The sequence below is a fragment of the Salvelinus fontinalis genome, chromosome 19 (genome assembly GCF_029448725.1).
Source record: "Salvelinus fontinalis isolate EN_2023a chromosome 19, ASM2944872v1, whole genome shotgun sequence".
NCBI lineage: Eukaryota > Metazoa > Chordata > Actinopteri > Salmoniformes > Salmonidae > Salvelinus > Salvelinus fontinalis.
This window is the reverse complement of record NC_074683.1, coordinates 11,552,836-11,578,054: the sequence shown is the minus strand read 5'-3', so window position 1 is coordinate 11,578,054 and position 25,219 is coordinate 11,552,836. Positions and strand designations below refer to the sequence as shown.

At 40.8% G+C, this 25,219-nt stretch overlaps 2 protein-coding genes across 3 annotated transcripts; both read left to right on the top strand.

Annotated features, from left to right (window-relative positions):
• Positions 1-327: 327 nt before the first annotated feature.
• LOC129816359 (mannose-1-phosphate guanyltransferase alpha-A-like) lies at positions 328-8,871 on the top strand. Of its 2 annotated transcripts, XM_055870764.1 has the most exons (13): positions 328-467; positions 1,326-1,423; positions 1,511-1,614; positions 1,725-1,917; positions 2,037-2,096; positions 2,188-2,318; positions 2,487-2,501; positions 3,337-3,477; positions 5,457-5,554; positions 5,654-5,700; positions 7,404-7,496; positions 7,709-7,877; positions 8,064-8,871. In XM_055870764.1, exons 1-13 carry the CDS (start codon positions 428-430, stop codon positions 8,162-8,164), a joined length of 1,290 nt encoding a protein of 429 aa, XP_055726739.1. In that variant the 5' UTR covers positions 328-427; the 3' UTR covers positions 8,165-8,871. The 2 variants fall into 2 exon arrangements, with proteins under 2 accessions (XP_055726739.1, XP_055726740.1); XM_055870765.1 differs by lacking the exon at positions 2,487-2,501.
• Positions 8,872-8,958: 87 nt separating this feature from the next.
• On the top strand, positions 8,959-24,284 carry LOC129816360 (uncharacterized). Its single transcript, XM_055870766.1, has 2 exons — positions 8,959-23,945; positions 24,096-24,284. The coding sequence occupies exon 1, from the start codon at positions 16,116-16,118 to the stop codon at positions 17,298-17,300; it is 1,185 nt and encodes a 394-aa protein (XP_055726741.1). The 5' UTR covers positions 8,959-16,115; the 3' UTR covers positions 17,301-23,945; positions 24,096-24,284.
• The last annotated feature ends 935 nt before the right edge of the window (positions 24,285-25,219 follow it).

The window sequence follows — 25,219 nt, the reverse complement described above, 5'->3', positions numbered from 1 at the left end:
TTATTGAAGTTCATGATCTTCTTTGACCTTAGGCATTTTTCATGCATAAATATGATGTGAAACAACAGGTATCAGTGTGAAGCATGTGTTTGACCCGGTTTGAACTGACTTTGGAGAGACATGAAGGAATCCTAGTAGTGGGAAAAAGAGAATGTGATGAGCAGGATAAATTCATGTAAATCCCCCATTAAAGTTTTACAATAAAATATAATTCATGTCACAACTAGCAGAATATAACATTACAGCATTCATCCACTCATTATTTGACATGCCTCTGATATACAAAGGTATACAAAACACCACTTCCCACAAGCCTCCGTTTTACGTGATGACGTAATAAGCAAAAACAAACAGGAAGAAGACAAGAAAGTCAGGATTTGATCCAGATTACTAGTAGACAGCTAACATTACCTACAACAAATTCAAGATGCTGAAATCTGTGATTCTCATTGGAGGCCCACAGAAAGGTGAGTGTTAAGTTAATTACTAATTTGCAAATGCATACATGTTAATTCCTCCAGTTCTGCTATCTAGAGCCACATATCTAGCTAGCTGTTAGCTAGCCTGGCTCTGAAGGGCTAACCTAGGGGTGTATTCGTTACGACAATTCTGTTACAAAACTTTTTGCAACAGAAACCGTTTATTCCAAACGCTGTTGAGTTCCGTTTGGTTCATAAACGGAAGTTCAAGTTAAGTCGTGTTTCTCTTCATAAAAAATAAGCGGACTTCACTCAACTTCACCGCATAGCCGAATGATAGTTGCTTGTGCCAAACACTTCGCAGACTATTACAGATTTGAATGGCAACGTGTGGAAACCATACAATTAAAATGAACGACAATTTACGTTTAAGAAAACCACTTCTCCGTCACGTTAAATAGCGTTTGGAGCAAAACGTGTTGCAAGATAATCTGCATAATGAATACACCCGAGTTGTAGGCTAATGAATGACGTGGCGTGATCATGGAAACCCTCAGGTGCAGTTTGCCATATCTAAGAATTTTGCCGATAAGCGTTGTCGAAAAAGGGCTGACAGCTAGCTGTCAAGATAGCCTGGCATAGACATTCTGTGCTAGATACTTGAATTGTCACATTGAACAAGTTGGGTGCTTTCAACACTAGACCAAAATAGATAAGAAAATAATAGAATAGGGGTGCTTTCAACTCCATAGAATAGAATCAAGGATAGTATAGCTTCTTTACTTTCCCCAAGGTATCTTCTAATTATTTCCAGAAAGAACTGGTGTGCTGATCGAGGATAGACAGGTCATCAAAATATAATTATGATCAACTGAGGAGGTGACTTTTGCCCTACTTGTCATACAGGTACACGGTTTCGACCATTGTCCTTTGAGGTCCCGAAACCCTTGTTTCCAGTGGCTGGTGTGCCCATGCTTCAGCATCACGTTGAAGAATGTGCCAAGGTAGGCTAGCACTGACAAAATAATAAATGTCCCTGTCTTCATCTTCATCATTGGTAGAAAGAAACATGGTTTGCATTTTTCCCATAGGTGCCAAATATGAAGGAGATTTTGCTAATTGGCTTTTACCAGCCAAATGAAGAACTTACCAGATTCATGTGTAGCGCACAGCAGGAATTCAAAATCTCAATCAGGTAAAGGAGAGGATCATAGTAATTTTGTATCAACGTTGTCATAATAAGACAAAGCATAGAACACATGGATGGACAGTAGTCTAATTGATAAACTTGTTGAAACTATGTAGGTATTTGCAGGAGTATGCTGCTTTGGGCACTGGAGGTGGCATCTACCATTTCAGAGATCAGATTCTATCTGGTGGCCCTGAGGCATTCTTCATTATGAATGCTGACGTGTGCTCTGAGTTTCCTCTACCAGAGATGCTCAACTTCCAGAAAGAACACGGAGAGCCTAGCAGTTTCGTCATCCTGGGGACAACTGTGAGGAGACGTCCTTGGCTTAGGCCTTCAACAATACAGGGAAAAGTTGGGAATATACTTGGAGACAATGGGATATCATTATTTGTCTTTCACTTGTTTAATTTTTCTTGATTTTGCAGGCAAACAGAAAGCAGTCCATGAACTATGGCTGTATTGTGGAAAACCAGCAAACGAATGAGGTGATGCAGCACATTTTAGTCACGCTTATATATTTACAATTATGACTGTTATTACTTGATCCAACAAGTATTTCTCTTGCTCTTATTTCAGGTTTTACATTATGTGGAGAAGCCTAGCACTTTTGTGAGTGACATCATCAACTGTGGAATCTACCTGTTTACCCCGGAGATCTTCCAACACATTGGGGCAGTCTTCCAGAAGAACCAGCAGGACATGCTGTTGTGAGTGGGAGGGATCCCTCAGGGACCCTATCGTGGGACATCCTAGGATCTCTATGTGTGGGAGTGGTGCATGCAAATGTGATAATATCCTATCCTTGTTTCTCCTCATTTGTCTTTTTCCCTTTTCCCTTTCCTGCCATCATTCTGTTTCCCGTCCCCCATCACCAGATATCCATACGAGGGGTAAGTCGGTACAACTAGGCCACTGCACAGTGTGGTTTTAGAGTAGAGATACGCATTAGTCAAATACGTCACACAAAAATATATATCTAAAAAGCGTATCTCTTCCTTGATTCACAATACTAGCGCATGGGGTGATAAATCACTCTCAAAAGGTGTGTTTTGGAAGGTTTATTTCCACACACTCACTTATCTTTTGATGTGCACATCATCATCATCATTTGTCAAGATTGAAGGAGTTGGCATACACATTTATACAATTGTTAGTAGTAAATCGCACAATCAAATATTTAAATATCAAATTTGGACCCATTCAAAGGGATTGTTGTGACATTGACCTTGATATAAGAATATCTTTGGACTTCCTTGAGTATGTGTTCCATTACTCAAGTCAACCATGTTGCCTCTGATCCCTCTTTTGTCAAATTACTTTTGCTTTCACAATCCATTTTAATACTACCGTGCTTTATCAACTTTTAACAATCCCCACTGTATCCTTGGGCACTTGGTGAATCAATTACTCTTTTTGACAACTCTTCTTGGTGACTTTGGTGCTGTTAATGACCCATCTAAAGTCTTTCAAACTTTCTTGTGACCTTCAAGCTAGCCTTAGGTCACAATCCAATCGGAAGTGGTTGTGAGCTAACATTTAGAAAACACTGTACTAGAGAATTATTTAGCACGCTTGTTTTGCATCGCCTGGTGCTCTGGGTGGGTGGAGTTATCACTTTAAAACCAATTGAATGGTCTAAAATGTGGCTACCGGATGATGCAAAACAAACGTGCCCAGAGATAAATGTTAAGAGCATGGTCTCATAGATTGGTCTCTTCCTCACAGAGACGAGCAGACCAATGGCAACGGCTGGCATCGGGCTGAGGCCATTCGGTTAGAACAGGACATCTTCACAGCCCTGGCTGGGCAGGGCAAGCTCTATGTCTACAAAACACCTGCCATCTGGAGCCAAATCAAATCTGCAGGGTGAGTAGGTCGTCTCAATCTGTGAATAACTTGTGTGGTCAGGACCTGAAGATGTTGGAGTAGGATACTCAACCATCTTCTGAATCTGTGTAATAGGAATTTACAGGTGAACAAAAAGGAGACCAGTCATAGATAAAGGTAATAAGCCGGATAGATTTTTTATTAAGAGTTGCAACAGGCACAGGAAAATGTCTAACTGGCCTTCTCTGAGTAGGCCCTTATATCTTAATCAGAAATCACCAAAAGTTCTGTAAAAGCCAGCCCGAGAGGCTTGTAAGAGCTCAAAACCAGAAGGCAGTGATTTTGTCAGTTGCCACAGAACTATGCAGTGTTCACCGAATGTCATCAATACAACCGTGAATAATGTGTCTTTTGTCCTTATACCTCCAGTCTGGCGGCATTCGCTATCAACAGATATGAGAATAATCCCTAACATTCAGCAACTAGTCTAGTGACCAATAACATGCACCCGGAGTTACAAATAGAACACTGGAAATCGTGTATTACAGAAACTCAAAATATGCTAATCCTTGCATTGATCACTCTAAACTAAATAAACTCAGCAAAAAAAGAAACATCCTCTCACTATCAACTGAGTCACAGACATGTGACTAACAGAAATTGAATAATTTTGTCCCTGATAAAGGGGGGGTCAAAATCAAAAGTAACAGTAAGTATCTGGTGTGGCCACCAGCTGCATTAAGTACTGCAGTGCATCTTCTCCTCATGGACTGCACCAGATTTGCCAGTTCTTGCTGTGAGATGTTACCCCACTCTTCCACTAAGGCATCTGAAAGTTCCCGGACATTTCTGGGGGAATGGCCCTAGCCCTCACCCTCCGATACAACAGGTCCCAGACGTGCTCAATGGGATTGAGATCCGGCTCTTTGCTGGCCATGGCAGAACACTGACATTCCTGTCTTGCAGGAAATCACGCACAGAACGAGCAGTATGGTTGGTGGCATTGTCATGCTGATGTCAGGATGAGCATGCAGGAAGGGTACCACATGAGGGAGGAGGATGTCTTCCCTGTAACGCACAGCGTTGAGATTGCCTGCAATGACAACAACCTCAGTCCGATGATGCTGACACACACCGCCCCAGACCATGACTGACCTTCCACCTCCAAATCGATCCCGCTCCAGAGTACAGGCCTCGGTGTAACGCTCATTCCTTCGACGATAAACGCGAATCCGACCATCATCCCTAGTGAGACAAAACCGCGACTCGTCAGTGAAGAGCATTTTTTTTGCCAGTCCTGTCTGGTCCAGTGACGGTGGGTTTGTGCCCATAGGCGACATTGTTGCCGGTGATGTCTGGTGGGGACCTGCCTTACAACAGGCCTAAAACCCTCAGTTCAGCCTCCCTCAGCCTATTGCGGACAGTCTAAGCACGGGAGGGATTGTGCGTTCCTGGTGTAACTCGGGCATTTGTTGCCATCCTGTACCTGTCCCGCAGGTGTGATGTTTGGATGTACCAATCCTGTGCAGATGTTGATACACGTGGTCTGTCACTGCGAGGACAATCAGCTGTCCGTCCTGTCTCCCTGTAGCGCTGTCTTAGGCGTCTCACAGTACAGACATTGCAATTTATTTCCCTGGCCACATCTGCAGTCCTCATGCCTCCTTGCGGCATGCCTAAGGCACGTTCACGCAGATGAGCAGGGACCCTGGGCATCTTTATTTTGGTGTTTTTCAGAGTCAGTAGAAAGGCCTCTTTAGTGTCCTAAGTTTTCATAACTGTGACCTTAATTGCCTACCGCCTGTAAACTGTTAGTGTCTTACTTTGAACAAGCATGGGAAACAGTGTTTAAACCCTTTACAATGAAGGTCTGTGAAGTAATTTGGATTTTCACGAATTATCTTTGAAAGACAGGGTCCTGAAAAGGGGACTTTTCTTTTTTTGCTGTGTTCATTAACTTTAGTGATCTTACATTTCCCCATTTTACAATTTGCTTTTTGTAAATAAAAAAATGACAGGTCTGCAATATACGCCAGTCGCTTGTACCTCAACCAGTACCATAAAACCCACCCTGAAAGACTGGCTACAAACAAGGAAGGGGGGCCTAGAATAAGTGGTAGGTTATAGTACAGTACTTGCCTTTTGTTACCTTTTTGAAGTTGTTGGTTGTCTTTACAAGTGTATTTATACCAATTATTTATTTTTGTTGTCCCAGGAAATGTTTACATTCACCCAACAGCCAATATTGACCCTACTGCGGTGGTAAGTGCTTATCCTTGCTCTTACTACTTACCTACATACAGTACCATTCAAAAGTTTGATCACTTAGAAATGTTATTGTTTTCTTTGAAAACATACATGAAATTAGTTGCAAAATGAATAGGAAATATAGTCAAGACGTTGACAAGATTATAAATATTGGTTTTTAATTGAAATAATAATTGTGTCCTTCAAACTTTGCTTTTGTCAAAGAATCCACCATTTGCAGAAATTATAGCCTTGCAGACCTTTGGCATTCTAGTTGTCAATTTGTTGAGGTAATCTGAAGAGATTTCACCCCATGCTTCCTGAAGCACCTCCCACAAGTTGGATTGGCTTGATGGGCACATCTTACGTACCATACGGTCAAGCTGCTCCCACAACAGCTCAATAGGGTTTAGATCCGGTGACTGTGCTGGCCAATATAGACAGAATACCAGCTGACTGCTTCTTCTCTAAATAGTTCTTGCATAGTTTGGCGCTGTGCTTTGGGTGATTGTCCTGTTGTAGGAGGAAATAGGCTCCAATTAAGTGCCGTCCACAGGGTATGGCATGGTGTTGCAAAATGGAGTGATAGCCTTCTTCAAGATCCCTTTTACCCTGTACAAATCTCACACTTTACCACCAGCAAAGCACCCCCAGACCATCACATTGCATCCACCATGCTTGACAGATCATTTCATTTTTTCTGCGTCTCACGAATGTTGTTCTTTGTGATCCGAACACCTCAAACTTAGATCCGTCTGTCCATAACACTTTTTTTCCCAATCTTCCTCTGTCCAGTGTCTGTTATTTTGCCCATCTTAATATTTTATTATTATTGGCCAGTCTGAGAGATTGCTTTTTCTTTGCAACTCTGCCTAGAAGGCCAGCATCCCGGAGTCGCTTCTTCACTTTCACGTTGAGACTGGTGTTTTGCGGGTACTATTTAATGAAGCTGCCAGTTGAGGACTTGTGAGATGTCTGTTTCTCAAACTAGACACAGTAATATACTTGTCCTCTTGCTCAGTTGTGCACCGGGGCCTCCCACTCTTTATATTCTGGTTTGAGCCAGTTTGCGCTGTTCAGTGAAGGGAGTAGTACACAGCGAGATCTTCAGTTTCTTGGCAATTTCTCCCATGGAATAGCCTTCATTTCTCAGAACAAGAATAGACTGACGAGTTTCAGAAGAAATTCTTTGTTTCTGGCCCTTTTGAGCCTGTAATCGAACCCACAAATGCTGACGCTCCAGATACTCAACTAGTCTAAAGAAGGCCAGTTTTATTGCTTCTTTAATCAGAACAACAGTTTTCAGCTGTGCTAACATAATTGCAAAAGGGTTCTAATGATCAATTAGCTTTTTTAAAATGAAAACCTTGGATTAGCTAACACAACGTGCCATTGGAACACAGGAGTGATGGTCGCTGATAATGGGCTTCTGTACGCCTATGTAGATATTCCATAAATCTGCCGTTTTCAGCTACAATAGTCATTTACAACATTAAAAATGTCTACACTGTATTTTTGATCAATTTGATGTTATTTTAATGGACAAAAAATGTGCTTTTCTTTCAAAAACAAGGTAATGTCTAAGTGACCTCAAACTTTTGAATGGTAGTGTATATACTATACAATTCAACTCAACAGTCAAAGACACTACATGCTACAACAACAAAAAGACAATAAATGATACCTAATAAAACATCGAAATAAATCTCTTTCTATAGTTGGGTCCCAACGTCTCCATAGGCACAGGTGTGACCATCGGGGCTGGGGTGCGAGTGAGGGAGTCCATCATTCTCCATGGGGCTACTCTACAGGCAAGCAGTTCCTATTGGCCTACCTTACCTTTATGGCAAATTATTGTTTGGAAAAAAATTGGCCAGTTCCTCAGTCAAAAAATAAATGCTGAAATGGCTGTTCTTCCCATGATCATAGCTCACAGATCATGTTTTATTTATTATGTCCACTTGTTTAAAGTAGGATTGATAATTGACACTGACCTAATTCCATTTTCATATGGTTCTTTTAGGATCACAGTTGTGTGTTGAACTGTATAGTGGGATGGGACAGCACTATTGGCAAGTGGGCCAGAGTTGAAGGAACTCCCAGTGACCCCAATCCAAATGACCCCTTTGCCAAAATAGATAGTGAAACACTCTTCAGAGATGGAAAACTCACGCCATCAATCACCATTCTTGGTAAGTTGACTATAACTTATAACATTGAGTTGAGCTGGGCTGGTTACGCATCCACCATAGTTGCTGTAACTGTGCTGAAAAGGAAATATCTGAGCCAGCACAGTGCGTTTCAGGGCAATAGTGTGAAAAGGTTGATTTTTGGAGCATGTAACCATTACAATGTTTTAATGTTGCTATTTTTTTCAGGTTGTAATGTAACTATCCCGGCCGAGGTAATCATTCTCAACTCAATTGTTCTGCCATACAAAGACCTCAACCGGAGCTTCAAAAACCAAATTATATTGTAGTTAATTTTCTGTGTGCTCTGTTCATTTAGTGTCAAACCAAATGAAGGATTTTAGCTTGAAAAACAATGCCACTTCCTCTGGGTTATTGTACATAAGATAAATATCTAAAAAGGAGATGACACTTGTTTAGGTGTTTGGAAAGTTCTAGATTTGATATTGTGTGTTTTTTTGCCTTTATGCATTAGCTGACGTTACCATAATTTGAGATGCTTTGGGAGGCTGATGAGCGTTGGTTGGTTTGATTACTTCGACACGTCTGAATGTCATCCCACCACTTTTATGAAACGTACATTTCATAAAATGTATTTTAACTGTTACATTTCTGCACTAGTCCTATAATGAGCTCTGTATGATGGATTGACTACCATGTAAGGGGAATTGTAAAATAATGGTCATATTTTGTCATGGGGTTACTGGCAATACTTTCTTTAGGTGGTGGTGCTAACCTTTTGTTACTCAGAAATTGCATCCTGAAAATGTAAACTAATCTGCTGCAGACTTTTATAAGATTGCAAAATTGAAGGAATTGGTTACAAACTGTTTAATTATGAGGGGTAATTTGGGGGCCTTTTAACATGAGTGTTTTGATTTAAAACGTGACCGTTTTAATTGCAAGAGTTATTCTGACATTCTTCTCTGAAATACATTGTTGTCCGTCTCATGTTTCTTTTGATTAAAGGGGCAATCTGCAAAAGTCCCAAAATGGATGTACCATTCGTCGGTTTCCACTTTTAAATAGCAATCAAGAAATGTTTGCTTGAAATTTGAACATAACAGGTGACCTGGAGATTCTGGCCTTCGATTCTGTACTTTGTTATTTGTGACAATCATAATGGGATATAGTTAACCAGTGTTAAATTTTGTTCCTGCGTGACTCAATTTGAAATGGAATGATTTTGGCTTTAATCAATCACTTATGTTTCAGACTGAGTTTTTACCTCTTTATTACTAAAAGTGTTTTTTGTAACAGAATTGCAACCATCAGCTCCAAGTTTAAGAAAAAAAACATTGATTCTCACGATCATGCAGAAATGTTTCATAATGCCGTTTTATTCAATCACAGCTACCCAGTTGTGTTTGTCATGCATTAGTGCTGAGAGTTCCTCAAATGTACACAGCACCATCATACTCCATTTTACAATACTTAACATTTCATATAATATTTAACACTTACACAAAGACATGTAGTCAAATGTAAAGTGCTTTTATTTTCCCAACAACATACCAATGTTCTTCATTCCACTGAACTATCCACACAAAACTAATCCAATTTAAATAAGTCAGGAAACCACAGTGATATCAGTTGAGGGACGTAAATAACTTTTTAACCTTGTCAGTCTTTGCCCTACTACTGCAAAAAAAGTCAATTCTAACAAGAACAATGAGAAAAGGTAGGAAATTGTCATATGCCATCCGCAAAACTATTTAAACAAATTTCAAAAGTGTTAATAATTTCAAAAACAATTTTAATAAGAAAAAGTGGTCTTATGTATTGAAGGCATTCTTCGTTCTGCCCTTCAGGGAACCACTGGTAGGAGTCTTAGGGTATTTACTCAGCTCGGGAAGTCGGCGGGTTAAACAGACGATCTGAAGAGATCATGTTGGAGGCACCATGAGGATTCAGCTTTTGTCATAATCCAGCATCATGTACATTAAAACTGACACATGACCCCAGTTACATTTGGGCAAAGGCTGTTGAGTAGTCATTGACAGTGAGTTTTTCGATAGCACACAGCAGCTGAGTGTCGGTGTCAGGTTGTTTGTTTCCCTCGGTCTATGCTGTGGCTGACATTGGCATCGATCACTGATATAACCTGTTTCTACACCATGAGGTGGCGTTTCCAGTTCTCGGCAGGGAATGACAGCATTCAGCCTGTGATCTGAGAGATGATGAAATCAACAGTAACCTGGTTCACAAATGCAGAGGCATTACACATATTGCATGCATCTACATGGGTGACATTGCAGAAATGTTACAGCACTGAAAGGACCAGATCAATGGAAATACTCAATGTGGCACTTGATATTTTTTTTAAATACTGAAACACTGCGAAATAGTGAAGATCACAATTGCATGACATTTATACACAAGACAGTGCCCACCTTTGGCTTAGTGTTTGTTTCATAAGGGTCGTAGGGAAGGGCTCTGCCATTCCATGTCCCAAAATGGTTGGTCCAAACATCCTGGACAAATTGTTCTGTTCTGGTCCATTTGACACAAGGGGCTCTGCCGGACCCTACAGTGGGCAGTAAGGCAGTGTGCAATAAACTTATTAAGAAGACATTAACCTCTTATTGAATATAAACTTCCTGTTTACTCTTGCAATAACCTGCATCTGAGTGGTCCAATTTTGCTCAATTTCCTGACAAGTTATAGAATTCGTCATTTATGGAACTGTAAGTTGAGGAAATAGTACCCTCTCAGGGGAAAAAAAAAATAATCACTCTAAAGACAGAGAGGTATCCCATCACCCTTAGGTGTTACCTCTGCAGATACAGCATGAGGAAAGCCAGTGTGTCTCTGCTAGGCTTTGGCAGATCTGCTATGGCCTGGTAAATGATTGCTGCGCTGTTGTCGTCATTTGTAATCTCTGTAAGCGATACACAGCCCATCAGTGAGGCCCTTAGGACAAAGAACAGCAGAAAAAAATGCTGAGAGACATACAATAACGTTATACCTCAAAATCTACACTCCCTCTGGCAATTATAATCTCTTCGTTGATTCACTCACTACATTATGACTCAGAAGGCCTCTAGAGATACATTATAGTTCTTTGTAGCATTAGTCGTTTTGTGGATGGCATATGCCCTGGGCTCCTTCAGACATCTCTATGCAATTTACAAAAGGGTTGGTGTTATGTCCTAAAGTCAATTGGCTTTGAGGCAGAGAGCGAGAGAGACTGATTTAAATGGGCTCATTCCCAGCATGCCACAAATGACCACTTACTCTTCACTCAAGACCATATATAAGATTGAAATTAATATGCTGGAAGTAGACAAACTGGGCTGAGAGAAATATTGAGTGTTGATTGTTTTAGTCATCAGGGAGTTTTACAGTCATCAGGGAGTCATATTACAACAAGGAAATAACCATCTGCCCTGAATGGATGAGGTTAAGTGTAAACATTCTTCAACACTTCATACCTAAAGGTTTGCGAGGCGATTTTGAGATGTTCATTAAAAATCCATCCATGAGCGTTACTGCCAAATGCACTGCATCAATCATTATATTCATGTAGATGACGTAGTTCAGATACTTTAGTGTGGCTTCAAACCAGAGGCCAAATCACTTTGCGTGCAACACTCAGAAATCGTGCTTCACACGCTCAGGGGGGAATCCTAACTTCCACTCAACTCAAAATTTTCACTTAGTCTCCCAATAACACCCAAATGCATGACTAGAATGTGAAAATTCTACCTTCAAACAAAGTGCCTCTTTGCTTGACATCATGGGAAAATCAAAAGAAATTGTAGACCTCCACATGTCTGGTTAATTCTTGGGAGCAATTTCCAATTTCTGTACAAACAATAGTACGCAAGTATAAACACCATAGGACCACGCAGCCGTCATACCGCTCAGGAAGAAGACGCGTTCTGTATCCTAGAGATGAACGTACTTTGGTGCGAAAAGTGCAAATCAGTCCCAGAACAACAGCAAGGGACCTTGTGAAGATACTGGAGGAAACAGGTACAAAAGTATCTATATCCACAGTAAAACGAGTCCTATATCGACATAACCTGAAAGGCCGCTCAGCAAGGAAGATGCCACTGCTCCAAAACCGCCATAAAAAAGCCAGACTACGGTTTACAACTGCACATGGGGACAAAGATCATACTTTTTGGAGAAATGTCCTCTGGTCTGATGAAACAAAAATAGAACTGTTTGGCAGCATCATGTTGTGGGGGTGCTTTGTTGCAGGAGGGACTGGTACACCTCAAAAAATAGATGGCATCATGAGGGGGGGAAAATGATGTGCATATATTGAAGCAACATCTCAGGACATCAGTCAGGTAGTTAAAGCTTGGTCGCAAATGGGTCTTCGAAATGGACAATAACCACAAGCATACTTCCAAAGTAGTGGCAAAATGGCTTAAGAACAACAAAGTCGGGCCTCCCGGGTGGCGCAGTGGTCTAGGGCACTGCATCGAAGTGCTAACTGCGCCACCAGAGTCTCTGGGTTCGCGCCCAGGCTCTGTCGCAGCCGGCCGCGACCGGGAGGTCCGTGGGGCGACGCACAATTGGCATAGCGTCGTCCGGGGTAGGGAGGGTTTGGCCGGTAGGGATATCCTTGTCTCATCGCGCTCCAGCGACTCCTGTGGCGGGCCGGGCGCAGTGCGCGCCAACCAAGGGGGCCAGGTACACGGTGTTTCCTCCGACACAGACACATTGGTGCGGCTGGCTTCCGGGTTGGAGGCGCGCTGTGTTGAGAAGCAGTACGGCTGGTTGGGTTGTGCTTCGGAGGACGCAGGGCTTTCGACCTTCGTCTCTCCCGAGCCCGTACGGGAGTTGTAGCGATGAGACAAGGTAGTAATTACTAGCGATTGGATACCACGAAAATTGGGGAGAAAATGGGATAAAAAAAAAAAAAAAAAAAAAGAACAACAAAGTCAAGGTATTAGAATGGCCATCACAAAGCCCTGACCTCAATCCTATAGAAAATGTGTGGTCAGAACTGAAAAAGCGTGTGCGAGCAAGGAGGCCTACAAACCTGACTCAGTTACACCAGCTCTGTCAGGAGGAATGGGCCAAAATTCACCCAAGTTATTGTGGGAAGCTTGTGGAAGGCTACCCGAAACGTTTGACCCAAGTTAAACAATTTAAAGGCAATGCAACCAAATACTAATATGTAAACTTCTGACCCACTGGCAATGTGATGAAAGAAATAAAAGCTGAAATAAATCAATCTTTCTACTATTATTCTGACATTTCACATTCTTAAAATGAAGTGGCGATCCTAACTGACCTAAGACAAGGAAGCTTTACTAGGATTAAATGTCCGGAATTGTGAAAACCTGATTTTAAATGTATTTGGCTAAGGTGTATGTAAACAGCCGACTTCAACTGTAGTTTAACATGAGAAGATGGTATCTATGAGACAGTTCTTACTGTTTTAGACAGGAAGTAGTGTCTCAAAGTGGGAGTGAAGACCCGTTTGAGTCTGGGCTCTGTGGTGGTGGTCATTTCCATCTCTGCTATGGTGTCGAGCTCCACGGTAGTTTCAGGGTCATCAGTGGTTTCATCATTGGGAGAAACATTGACAATTCTATTGCATAGGAATTGGGGAAAAACAGCTTGAGCCACAGGGATTGAGTTAAGTAGGCTTTATTGTCCTTTCCAAATGCTCTTGCCGGAAAGTCTCTGGGTTTGTGACGGTTGCTTTCACAATCGTAGTCTCAACTTCCTGAATAAAAGTATGAAACACTTGCCATTTTCAAGATTAATGAGTGGGCCTAGTCATATTTAATGAACTAATCTGGTGATCCCATGCTAATGGAGTGAGTCACACAGTGCTGAATAGTTTTTGCTCCCTCAGAGTGAAGTGATCTCTACAGTGCATGTGGGAGGACAAAAAATGTGACCGAGGCAGTCAGAAAGGCTACATCCCACTAAAAGTAGTAGAAAAAAACTCTAATAGAACTTGTTTTATTGTCACATACACCAGATAGGTACAGTGAAATGTGTTGTTTTACATGGTCAACCTTAGTAGTAAGGCGCCCCTGGAGGAAATTAGCGTTAACTGCCTTGCTCAAGGGCACCTCGACGGCTCAGGTATTCGAACCAGTGACCTTTCGGTTACTGGCCCAATGTTCTAACCGCTAGGCTACCTGCCACCTCTACACTGTTTGAAGTGGATTTAAAAAAGTGACATCAATAAGGAATCAAAGCTTTCACCTGGATTCACCTAGTCAGTCTGTGTCATGGAAAGAGCAGGCGTCCTTAATGTTTTGTACACCCAGTGTATATACACTACATGACCAAAAGTATGTGGACACCTGCTCATCGAACATCTCATTTCAAAATCATGGGCATTAATAAGGAGTTGGCCGCCCCTTTGCTGCTGTTACAGCCTCCATTATTCTGTTAAGGCTTTCCACTAGATGTTGTAACATTGCTATGGGGACTTGCTTCCATTCAGCCACAAGAGCATTAGTTAGGTTGGACACTGAAGTTGGGCGATTAGACCTGGCTCGCATTTGGCGTTCCAATTCATCCCAAAGGTGTTCGATGGAGTTGAGGTCAGGGTTCTGTGCAGGCCAGTCAAGTTTTTCCACACCAACCTCAGCAAACCATTTCTGTTTGGACATCGCTTTGTGCACAGGGCATTGTCATGTTGAAACAGGAAAGGGCCTTCCCCAAACTGTTGCCACAAAGTTGGAAGCACAGAATCGTCTAGAATGTATGCTGTAGTGTTAAGATTTTTCTTCACTGGAACTAAGGGGCCTAGCCCGAACCATGAAAAACAGAATGCACTATGCATTCGGGCAGGTAGCATTCTCCTGGCATCCGCCAAACCCAGATTCGTCTGTCAAACTGCCAAATGGTAAAGCGCGCTTCATCACTCCAGAGAGCACGTTTCCACTGCTCCAGAGTCCAATGAGGGAGAGCTTTACACCACTCCAGGCGACGCTTGGCATTGCGCATGGTGATCTTAGGCTTGTGTGCGGCTGCTTGGCCATGGAAACCCATTTCATGACGTTCCCGACGAACAGTTATGTGCTGACGTGGCTTCCAGAGGCAGTTTGAAACTCGGTAGTGAGTGTTGCAACCGAGGACAGACGATTTTTACACACTACACGCTTGACGATCCCGTTCCATGAGCTTGTGTGGCCTACCACTTCTCGGCTGTGCCATTGTTGCTCCTAGACGTTTCCACTTCACAATAACAGCACTTACAGTTGAGTGGGGCACTGACTTGTTGGAAAGGTGGCATCCTATGACTGTAACACGTTGAAAGTTGGAGGATTCAAGCATTGTTAAGGACAACCAACCCAATCAACAAAACAAACCAAAACCAGGTTGGCCAATAGGTATCAATGATGGAACCAAACCATCCCCTAGTAAGAGGGCGCAAGTGGGGGGAGGTTTACTGATATGGATGTGGACTTGTTCAAATCCATCAATGAAAGGCTTGCCAAACTTTATATCTTGGATATATTACGAGAGGACATCAATGCATTATGTGCAAATCTAGAATTCAGCCAACGTCAGATTGATGATCTAAGGAAAGAGAACATGGAGCTGAAAGGTACTGTAGACTCTATTCCTGGCAAGGTGGAGGTGGTGCAAAGGGAGAACAAACAACTTAAAGAAACCTTACTTGATGTACAGTGTCCATCAATGCGGAACAATCTAATATTTTCAGGGATAACGGAGAATGACAACAGCAGAGGCTGTGAGGACACAGTCCGAGACTTTATGTCAACTAAACTAAAACTGCCCACCGATGTTGTGCGTAATGTCACTTTCTCCAGAGTCCATAGAATAGGTAAGTCCTCTGGAAATAGGCCACGGGCTATTATTGCATGTTTTGACAAATTTAAGCAAAAGGAAATGACGAAGAACATGGGCAGATAACTCAGAAACACTGAAACACACTGAAACACTGAGTTTTTCCTAGCCACCGTTCTTCTACACCTGCATTGCTTGCTGTTTGGGGTTTTAGGCTGGGTTTCTGTACAGCACTTTGAGATATCAGCTGATGTAAGAAGGGCTATATAAATACATTTGATTTGATTTGATTTTGGAATGAATGATCACTTCCCCACCGAGATCAATGAAAGGAGAAAAAAACGATGTCCCATCATGAAAGAAAAGCGTTGCCTGAATCAACGAGTCTCCATGGTGATGGATAAACTTTATATCAACGGGCAATTGTATCGGGACTCTGGAGTAAGTCCCTGGCTATTTTAATTTAATGTTCAAATCTGAGTTTGTGTGTTGTAGTGTATCATGACAACTTCAACTATAACGAATACATGCTCTATTGATCTTCACTTGATAAGGAAAGGGTTGCATATAGCTCAGGTTAATGTATGTAGCCTTCCTAACAAAATACATGAGATTTTTAACTTGGTCAACATTAATAATATTCATATTTTGGCTTTGACCAAAACACATTTAGATGCATCTGTAAATGATGGGCAAATTATCATTCATGGATATAGTCTACTGAGAAGAGATAGGAATAGGAATGGTGGGGGTGTAGCACTGTACATTCAGAATCATATACCTTTTAAGAGGAGGGATGACCTTAATGTATGTCAAGTAGAGGCACTATGGGCTCAGGTACATCTGCCTCACCAGGCACCCATATTGGTAGGATGTGTGTATAGACCTCCTAGCTCTAAGGTGTCCTATCTGGGTGACTTATGTACTGGGTTTGACCAGGCCACAGATAGTAACAGAGATGTATTTATCTTGGGTGATTTTAATATATATTGGAAGGATCATAATAATTTGAATGTAACAACATTGATGAGATATGCCAAGAACTGTGGTTTGAAACAAGCAGTTAATGATACTACTAGATCATCAATTAAGTTGGGTCATCGTTCAGACACATGCATTGATCTGATCTTCTGTAATATACCATTGCAATGCTTAAAAGCCAGGTCAATGCCAGTGGGCTGGACAGACCATAATATTGTGACCATAACCATGAACACCAAGGTTCCAAAGAAACCCCCTAGGATTGTGGTTAAGAGAAATTTAAAAAAAATTAATCATGAGCTATTTCTAAATGATTTGGCTGCTGTACTCTGGGAGCTGATTTATCTAAAGGATGATTTAAATCACGCTACAGAATGTTTTATTGATTTGCTCACTGAGGTAATGGACCATCATGCCCCTATAAGAAAGAGTACAGTTGGTGCTCGTCCATCTCCATGGATTGATGATGAACTGGGTGAGGCTTTTTCTCAAAGAAATATGGCAAAAGTCTTAGCAGCCAAGTCAAAATTAGAAATTAATCAACAGAATTATAGAACATTACATAATTATGCAGTTAAATTGAATCGAAAAAAAAGTTATTTTACAACAATGCTTTTATTGATTCTAAAAATGATTCTAAAAAGGTATGGAACACAGTTAAGGGCTTACTTGGTACATCTATCTCATCATGCCCATCTAGTGTAGAGGTTGACGGGAGAATAATAACAAAATGAGTTGATATTGCCAATCATTTTGCTGATTTTTTTTACAAAGAAAATTAATTTACAGAACAACAATGTAAACATACATTCTTCCAAACAAGCTATTGTCCAATGGATTGATGATCATATTATGAGCAACAAGATCTGCTCTTTTAGTCTGCAAACGGTGTCAGTGGAGGAGGTGTTAAACCTATTGAAGTCATTACCTGATGGTAAATCTACAGGTTATGGTCTTATGGACAATTTTTTGCTTCGCTGTGCTGCTCCCCAGATTGCAGTTCCAATGAGATACATATTTAATCGGTCACTGGAAAAGGGGATGGTCAATAGTCGACCAATTTGTCTACTCCCTACACTCAGTAAGATATTGGAGGGTATTGTGAGTTGACAAATATGGGAATAAATGGAAAAGAATGATCTGATTATAGCCAATCAGCATGCTTATTGCAAAAACCATTCCACTACCACTGCATTGGTTGACATGATTGACCAGTGGCTCAATGCTATGCATAATTGCAAGTTTGTGGGTGTACTATTTTTAGATTTCAGTGCAGCATTTGATTTAGTGGATCATTAAATAACTTTGACAAAATTAATGCATTATGGTTTTAAGGAGGTAGCATTGAATTGGGTACAGTCATATCTAACTGACAGGAAACAGTCCACCAATATCAATGGTTCATGTTCTTCCCCTCATGTGTTAAACTGTGGAATACCGCAGGGCAGCTGCCTTGGGCCACTTCTATATTTAATATATACCAACGACCTTCCCTATGCCTTAGTTGAAACTCAAGCAACTATATTTGCAGATGATACTACAATTTATGCAGCAAGACAATCAGTTCAACAGGTACAGCAGGCTTTACAAGGAGATTTTGAGAATATCAGGGAGTGGGTTTGCCAAAACAAACTTGTTTTAAACACCAAGAAAACCAAAGTTATGTTGGTCTGTTCAACTAGGAAAAGGCCAAAACAGTATGGGATATAATTAAGTATGGGAGGAGTACAAATTGAAGAAGTGGCAGAAGCCAAACTATTGGGAGTGCAGCTAGACAACTGCTTATCATGGTCGTCTCAAATAACTAATCTATGTAAAAAATAAAATAAAAACAGCATGCATAATCAGAAGGATAGCTAAATATTTACCAGGAAAAAATATTCAGCAAATAACACAAGCATTAATTGAGAGTCAGGTGAACTACTGTTCTGTGGTCTGGGGAAATGCATCATCAAGTGAAGTTAGGAGGCTGCAGAATGCACAGAACAAAGCAGCAAGGATTGTTTTTGGTTGGTCATCAATCGATAAGATAATTGAAAGGAACATGCTTATTTTATTTCATAATGTACATCGTTTAAAACGGCCAAGTTATATTCACAACGGTATTCAGTTGGTAAGAGACAGACATTCAGTAAATACTAGGAATAGATTGTCCACCATCTATGTGTTATCCAGACAGAAAAGAGAAATAGGAAAAAAGAACATTTCGATTTAGAGCAATAAAGAAATGGAATAAATTAACTGAGCAAACCAGAAACCTTTCAATAAATAAATGTAATTTTTTTTAAAAAAACGATTTAAATATAATACATAGAAATGTTGTGGGACTATAGTAGATGAAGAATCAATATTTTTTTAGATTGAGTATTTATTGGGTCATTATGTTAGTATATTATGTATGTTTGTAATAGTGTGTTATATGTGGAAATGTGTTCGTATTATAAATTGTATTCTAATGTTTAAGGACTCTTGGAAGATTAGTCCAAATGGGGACTAAAAGAGATCAAAAAATGAAATCTAAAATAAAATCAAAGTCACTGAGCTCTTCAGTAAGGCCATTCTACTGCCAATGTTTGGCTATGGAGATTGCATGGCTGTGTGCTCTATTTTATACACCTGTCAGCAATGGGTGTGGCTGAAATAGCCGAATCTACTAATTTAAAGGGGTGTCCACATAATTCTGTATATATAGTGTAGTTAACTATATAGGGAATAGGGTGCCATTTGGGACGCAGACAATGCGAGTGGTCATGTGCTATTTCCATCTGAGCAGACAGGTGTGCTGCTCTGTGCACTGAGAGGATGACGCTGAGCAGAGGGCCTGATGAATACGCCAGCTAATAGGAAGTGACAACACACTAGGTCCAACTACAGGGACACATCAGATGATTCTGCATTCATGTTTCTGTAACTGTAACACTAGACAAATCATGGAGTATATTAAGGGTTCTCTGTTAATTGATTATCCAGTAAGGTTCTTTCTATCCCACACAATGTCTAATGATTTATTTTCAAAGACATGTCAACTCTAACGACCGGCTGATCAAATTAATCTATTCGTTTGAACTAAAAATAAATACATGTTTTTGGCCAAAGGCTTAAGATAGACTGGCTGAACCAAGTAACTGTCTCCCTGGTAAAAAGGCCTTAGGTCCACTCCAGGTGGTTCAAATAAAATTCAGAAAACTGGACTGCTATTGCATTGTGAAGGCCAATACTTATTAGTAAAAGATTTAGTGTAAAACCAGAAGCATCAATTTTGAAACAAAGGACAAAGAATCGATTTTCAACTTGAACAATTCAGTTCATAGTTTTTATGTGGTTGAAACTGAAACCCCAGTGAATTGTTTTCTAATTATTAAAGTTAAACAATCCATAGAGTAGGGGTCAAATCCACATTATGCCTCTGCTTACCTTTTCCACTGGTCTTCCACCAAGGTGATCTTCTGAGCGACCACCTACTCTTCCTGTCTTTCCAGCGGGAGCACCTGCATTCGGTCTCATGGAAGATAGCTTGGAATGCCCAAAAGTGCAGAACATGGGTCAAAGATCTATCAAAATGAATCATAACTTCAACCTCAAGAGGTCCACACCATAGGAGGCTGGTGGGAGGATGGATTGGTAACAAAACACATCAAACATATGGAAACAACGTTTGACTCCGTTCCATTAAATCCATTCCAGCTATTACAATGAGCCCATCCTCCTATAACTCCTCCCACTAGAGTCCTCTGGCCCACACTTAGCCTTTTTTCTCTTGCCCTCGACTTAAGTGGTTTACCACTGTTACATCGAGGTCCTGTACACATTGAAACACTATGTGAAAGAGTGATACAAGAACCATCCACAAGCCACAAGATTTTACACTGTCATATAGGGTACATATAAAATAATTTAATCTTTAAATGTGGATTTTCAGTGAGAAAGTGTCATCATAATTTCCATCATAACTAATATCAGAGTGAGACGGGAATGAAGACTCGTCGATGACAGATAATCGAATGAGAAATCAATAGAAACAAAACCCAAATGAATAAAGTATGAGGTCATATAAAAATAACTGGGATATGACTATACTGGTAGTAGCCTATCGTTTGCTCTTGTGTTGGGTGACGTTGGCTCCCCTGTGGTTGAAGTTGGCCAGCATAGATCTCTGCTCATCAGTCCGGCATGGATTGGACTTGCTGTCGTGGACCAGTATATCACACATCAGTTGCAATTGTCGCCGCTGTGAGGGTATACAGTGCATTCTGAAAATATTCAGACCACTTCACTTTTTCCTAATTTTGTTAAATTACAGCCTTATTCTAAAATGTATTAAAAAATTTAAAGAATCTCATCAATCTACACACAATACCCCATAATGACAAAGCGAAAACAGGTTTTTAGAAATGTTTGCACATTTATGAATAATACAAAACAGAAATACCATATTTACATAAGTATTCTGACCCTTTGCTATGAGACTCGAAATTGAGCTCAGGTGCATCCTGTTTCCATTGATCATCCTTGAGATGTTTCTACAACTTGATTGGAGTTCACCTGTGGCAAATTCAATTGGTTGGACATGATTTGGAAAGGCACACACCTGTCTATATAAGGTCCCAGAGTTGACAGTCAATGTCAGAGCAAAAACCAAGCCACGAGGTCGAAGGAAATGTCTGTAGAGCTCCAAGACAGGATTGTCGAGGCACAGGTCTGGGAAAGGTTACCAAAAAATGTCTGCAGAATTGAAGGTCCCCAAGAACACAGTGGCCTCCATCATTCTTAAATGGAAGAAGTTTGGAAGCACCAAGACTCTTCCTAGAGCTGGCCACCCGGCCAAACTGAGCAATTGGGGGAGAAGGGCCTTGGTCAGGGAGGTGACCAAGAACCCGATGGTTACTCTGACAGAGCTCCAGAGTTCCTCTATGGAGATGGGAGAACTTTCCAGAAGGACAAACATCTCTGCAGCACTCCACCAATTAGGCCTTTATGGTTGAGTTTTCAAATGGAAGCCACTCCTCAGTAAAAGGCACATGACAGCCCGCTTGGAGATTGCCAAAAGTCACCTAAAGGACTTTCAGACCTGGAAAACAAGATTCTCTGGCCTGAATGCCAAGTGTTACGTCTGGAGGTAACCTGCCACCATCCCTACGGTGAAGCATGGTGCTGGCAGCATCATGAGGTGTGGATGTTTTTCAGAGGCAGGGGCTTGGAGACTAGTCAGGATTGAGGGAAAGATGAATGGGGCAAAGTACAGAGAGATCCTTGATGAAAACCTGCTCCAAAACACTCAGGACCTCAGACTGGGGCGAAGGTTCACCTTCCAACAGAACATAGCCAGAGCCAGACTTGAACCCGATCAAACATATCTGATGATACCTGAAAATAGCTGTGCAGCGACGCTCCCCATCCAACCTGACAGATCTTGTGAGGATCTGCAGAGAAGAATGAGAGAATCTCCCCAAATACATTTGTACCAGGCTTGTAGCGTCATACCCAAGAAGACTTGAGGCTGTAATCACTGACAAAGGTGCTTCAACAAAGTACTGAGTAAAGGGTCTGAATCCTTATGTAAATGTGATATTTGCTTTATCATTATAGGGTATTGTGTGTAGATTGATGAGGAAAAAAACGATTTAATACATTTTAAAATAAGGCTGTCAGTTAACAATTTGGGAAAAGTAAAGGGGTCTGAATACCTTCCGAATGTACTGTATGACATTTAAAGTAAGAGTTTATTCCATCATCTTACAGACTGCAGAAAGTACAACATTAACCAAATAAACCATGCATTTATTGATCAACAAACTGTCACTAGCTTCAGTTTATGAGAAGCATGTTGGGAAGTTTGAGATGATGGTGCTAATAACAATCGGACACGTACCATGATAATGTGGCAGTCATTCTTGACCTCAAAGTCTAAATCATGAGCTCCAATAGGACAGCCTAACAAAGTTAAAAAGGGATCCATACCAAGTGCTGAAAGTATGCTTCGGCCTTATAGCGCTTCTTAATCTCCACATTGACCTGGTTGCGACATTTTTTCAGTTTAACCTCCAGGGCAGCCTGGGCTATGTCTGACTTCACCAGCAGCTCCTTGTGTCTCTTCAGCTCCAGCTCTGCATGTAGCCAGTTCTTCTTGGTGGCATCATAGTTTTTCACTACTTCAATAAATTCTGGCATGAAGAAAATACCAAAGTGACATGGCTTGTGTTAGACATCATTCTATGTTCCAAATGTCTATGAGAGAACAAAAAAAGAGAATATGCCATGACATGAAATGTGTACATGCGAATTGCAAGATTTGGCCATAACATCTCACAACCATTCACACATGAACATGTCTTTTAGTTTGACGCATTAGAATGGAATACGTCTTGAAATGTGTCTCAAGTGACAACATGTCTGTGTACCATTCGACATTTTGTCTTGTCACATCTTTTTAGGGGCTGTAATGTTCTGAACTGAACAAAAGCAAAATGGCATAGTGGAGTAGTGTGCCAACATTTAAATCCTGTAGCCTACACACAAAATGTATTTGACTGGGCATTCACTTATTTACAAGTCCCAGGATAATGTTGCATTCGTATCCAAGTGGGAGGTGGGAATTTACCAGTAGTGAAGTCGTAAATAATGCTTTTATATATTCAAGTGCTTTGAACTCATTGGGAAACACCGATTGGCCAACAAGCTGCGTAAACCATCAACTAAAAGTACAGCTATCATGGTTGTAAACAAATGATTGTTATTGTCTAAACATTAGGGGTTCAACAAGGGTCCTTCTAAGATCCTCAAAGTTCTTTGAAGAAGCTTAGGGTTCTTAGTACTGAAAATTGCCCCCAAAAGGTTTTTCCAGGAACCTCATAGGAGGTGGGGTTCATCGAGGAACCTCCTTAGTTGGTGGGGGTTCTTGCAGGAACCTAACTGCCCAACTGAAACATTTAGATTTGAATTTGAAAGGACAGCAGGTGCAGGCACTTAACTGAACAATGTAAAGATCTCCTCAATTTAAGGTAAGGTGTGTCCCTTGTATGATCTACATTTATATTGTTTTACGATGATACCATCTATCTTTTCATACTTGTGCAAATATTTCTAAAGCAGAAAATGGACACAATTCAATGGATATCAATCAACAAATAGGTAAGAATATGTAGGCTATAAGAATATGTTGAAGGCTAGCTGTATTGGGTGCAGATGACTGAACTGCTCACTTTTGTGTCTGTGTCTGCAGGTATACAGACGAGGAGGTATACAAAGGTATGTCAATTGGTATTGGTATGTTGTGCAGAGCACATTTACCATCCTCCTCCCTTACTGAAGCTATTCAATTAATATCCCATAGGCCTCTACATTATGGACAAGGTATGTGTATGAAAACCATTATCCCAAAGTTTTTTTCATTCACATTTACCACAAAAACCAAGGTATGAATACTGTCATGTGCATGTTTTGTTAGTCATCTGTATAATTACAATTTTTTCATCCTCCCTACACCTCTGATGAATATAACAGGAAACCTGTTCGATCACCATGCACTGCAAAAACATTCTGGCTACGGATAAGGAGAACATCAACACATTAATATCAATACCTCAGAGGATATATTGGACATGGGGCTCTGCTGGGAGTTTACCTCATATATATCTTTTTTTCTTCTGCTTTGCCACTAAAATCATAATAAACACTGACAACTAAAGTATTGTGCTATTGTTGTGTGTATTATTATTATTAATAATAATAATAGGGGAGGGGGGTTGTTCAAAAATTAACGCCAAAATGTTATTCAAAAGGTTCTTTGAGGATTCATTTTAAGGGGTTCTTTGAGGAACTTATAGGGATTCCCCAACAGTTTCAATTTGAAGAACCCCTAAAGGATACTCCAGGAACCTTTTCTTTTTAGAGTGCATATTAATAGATTGCTTTTTATAAATAATGTTTTGCTGTTGCATCAAACTACCAAAAATGCTTTTATCAAGGTCATTTCCTTAGTAGGTGACATCAGAGGTCAGCATGTGGGAGAAATATGAGCTCAGGATGATAGACGAGTTTTCTCACTAGTACCTACCAGTTGGAGGGCCGTTCAAGGTTCCTTTTCCCAGTCCTATATGTGGTAAATTCCCCACTTCCCACTTGGTTGCAAACGTAGAATTAGCTTACAGAAAGTTAACATCAGGGGTGTATTCACTAGGAACCAAACAGAACCAAACGGAAGCAATCAGAACGAAATGAGGAGGGGCCTACCTGAAATTGCCAATAGAAACTCTTGTTCTCACTGATGATAGAAAAGTATGCATCTAAGTAAATTAATTCTCAATTCAGAGAAGCATAGGGCAATGGCCTAAAAACAAACAATAGTTCTACATCCTGCCTTTTAGGTAGGAAGTACGCTGTCAAATGAGCATGCTTTAGGGCAGTGGTTCCCAACCAAGGGTACTAGGACCCCTGGGGGTACTTGGCCTATCCACGGGGGATACTTGAGAAGACCATAGACCTACTGGTAAAATACACATGAGGGGGTACTTCAGCAATACTCTGGGCAAAATTCAGTCGGTGGTACAGTAACCAAAAAAAGGTTGGGAACCTCTGCTTTAGGAAACCAATAAGAGGGTTCAATTAATCTTGCCTGGGCGCCCTTG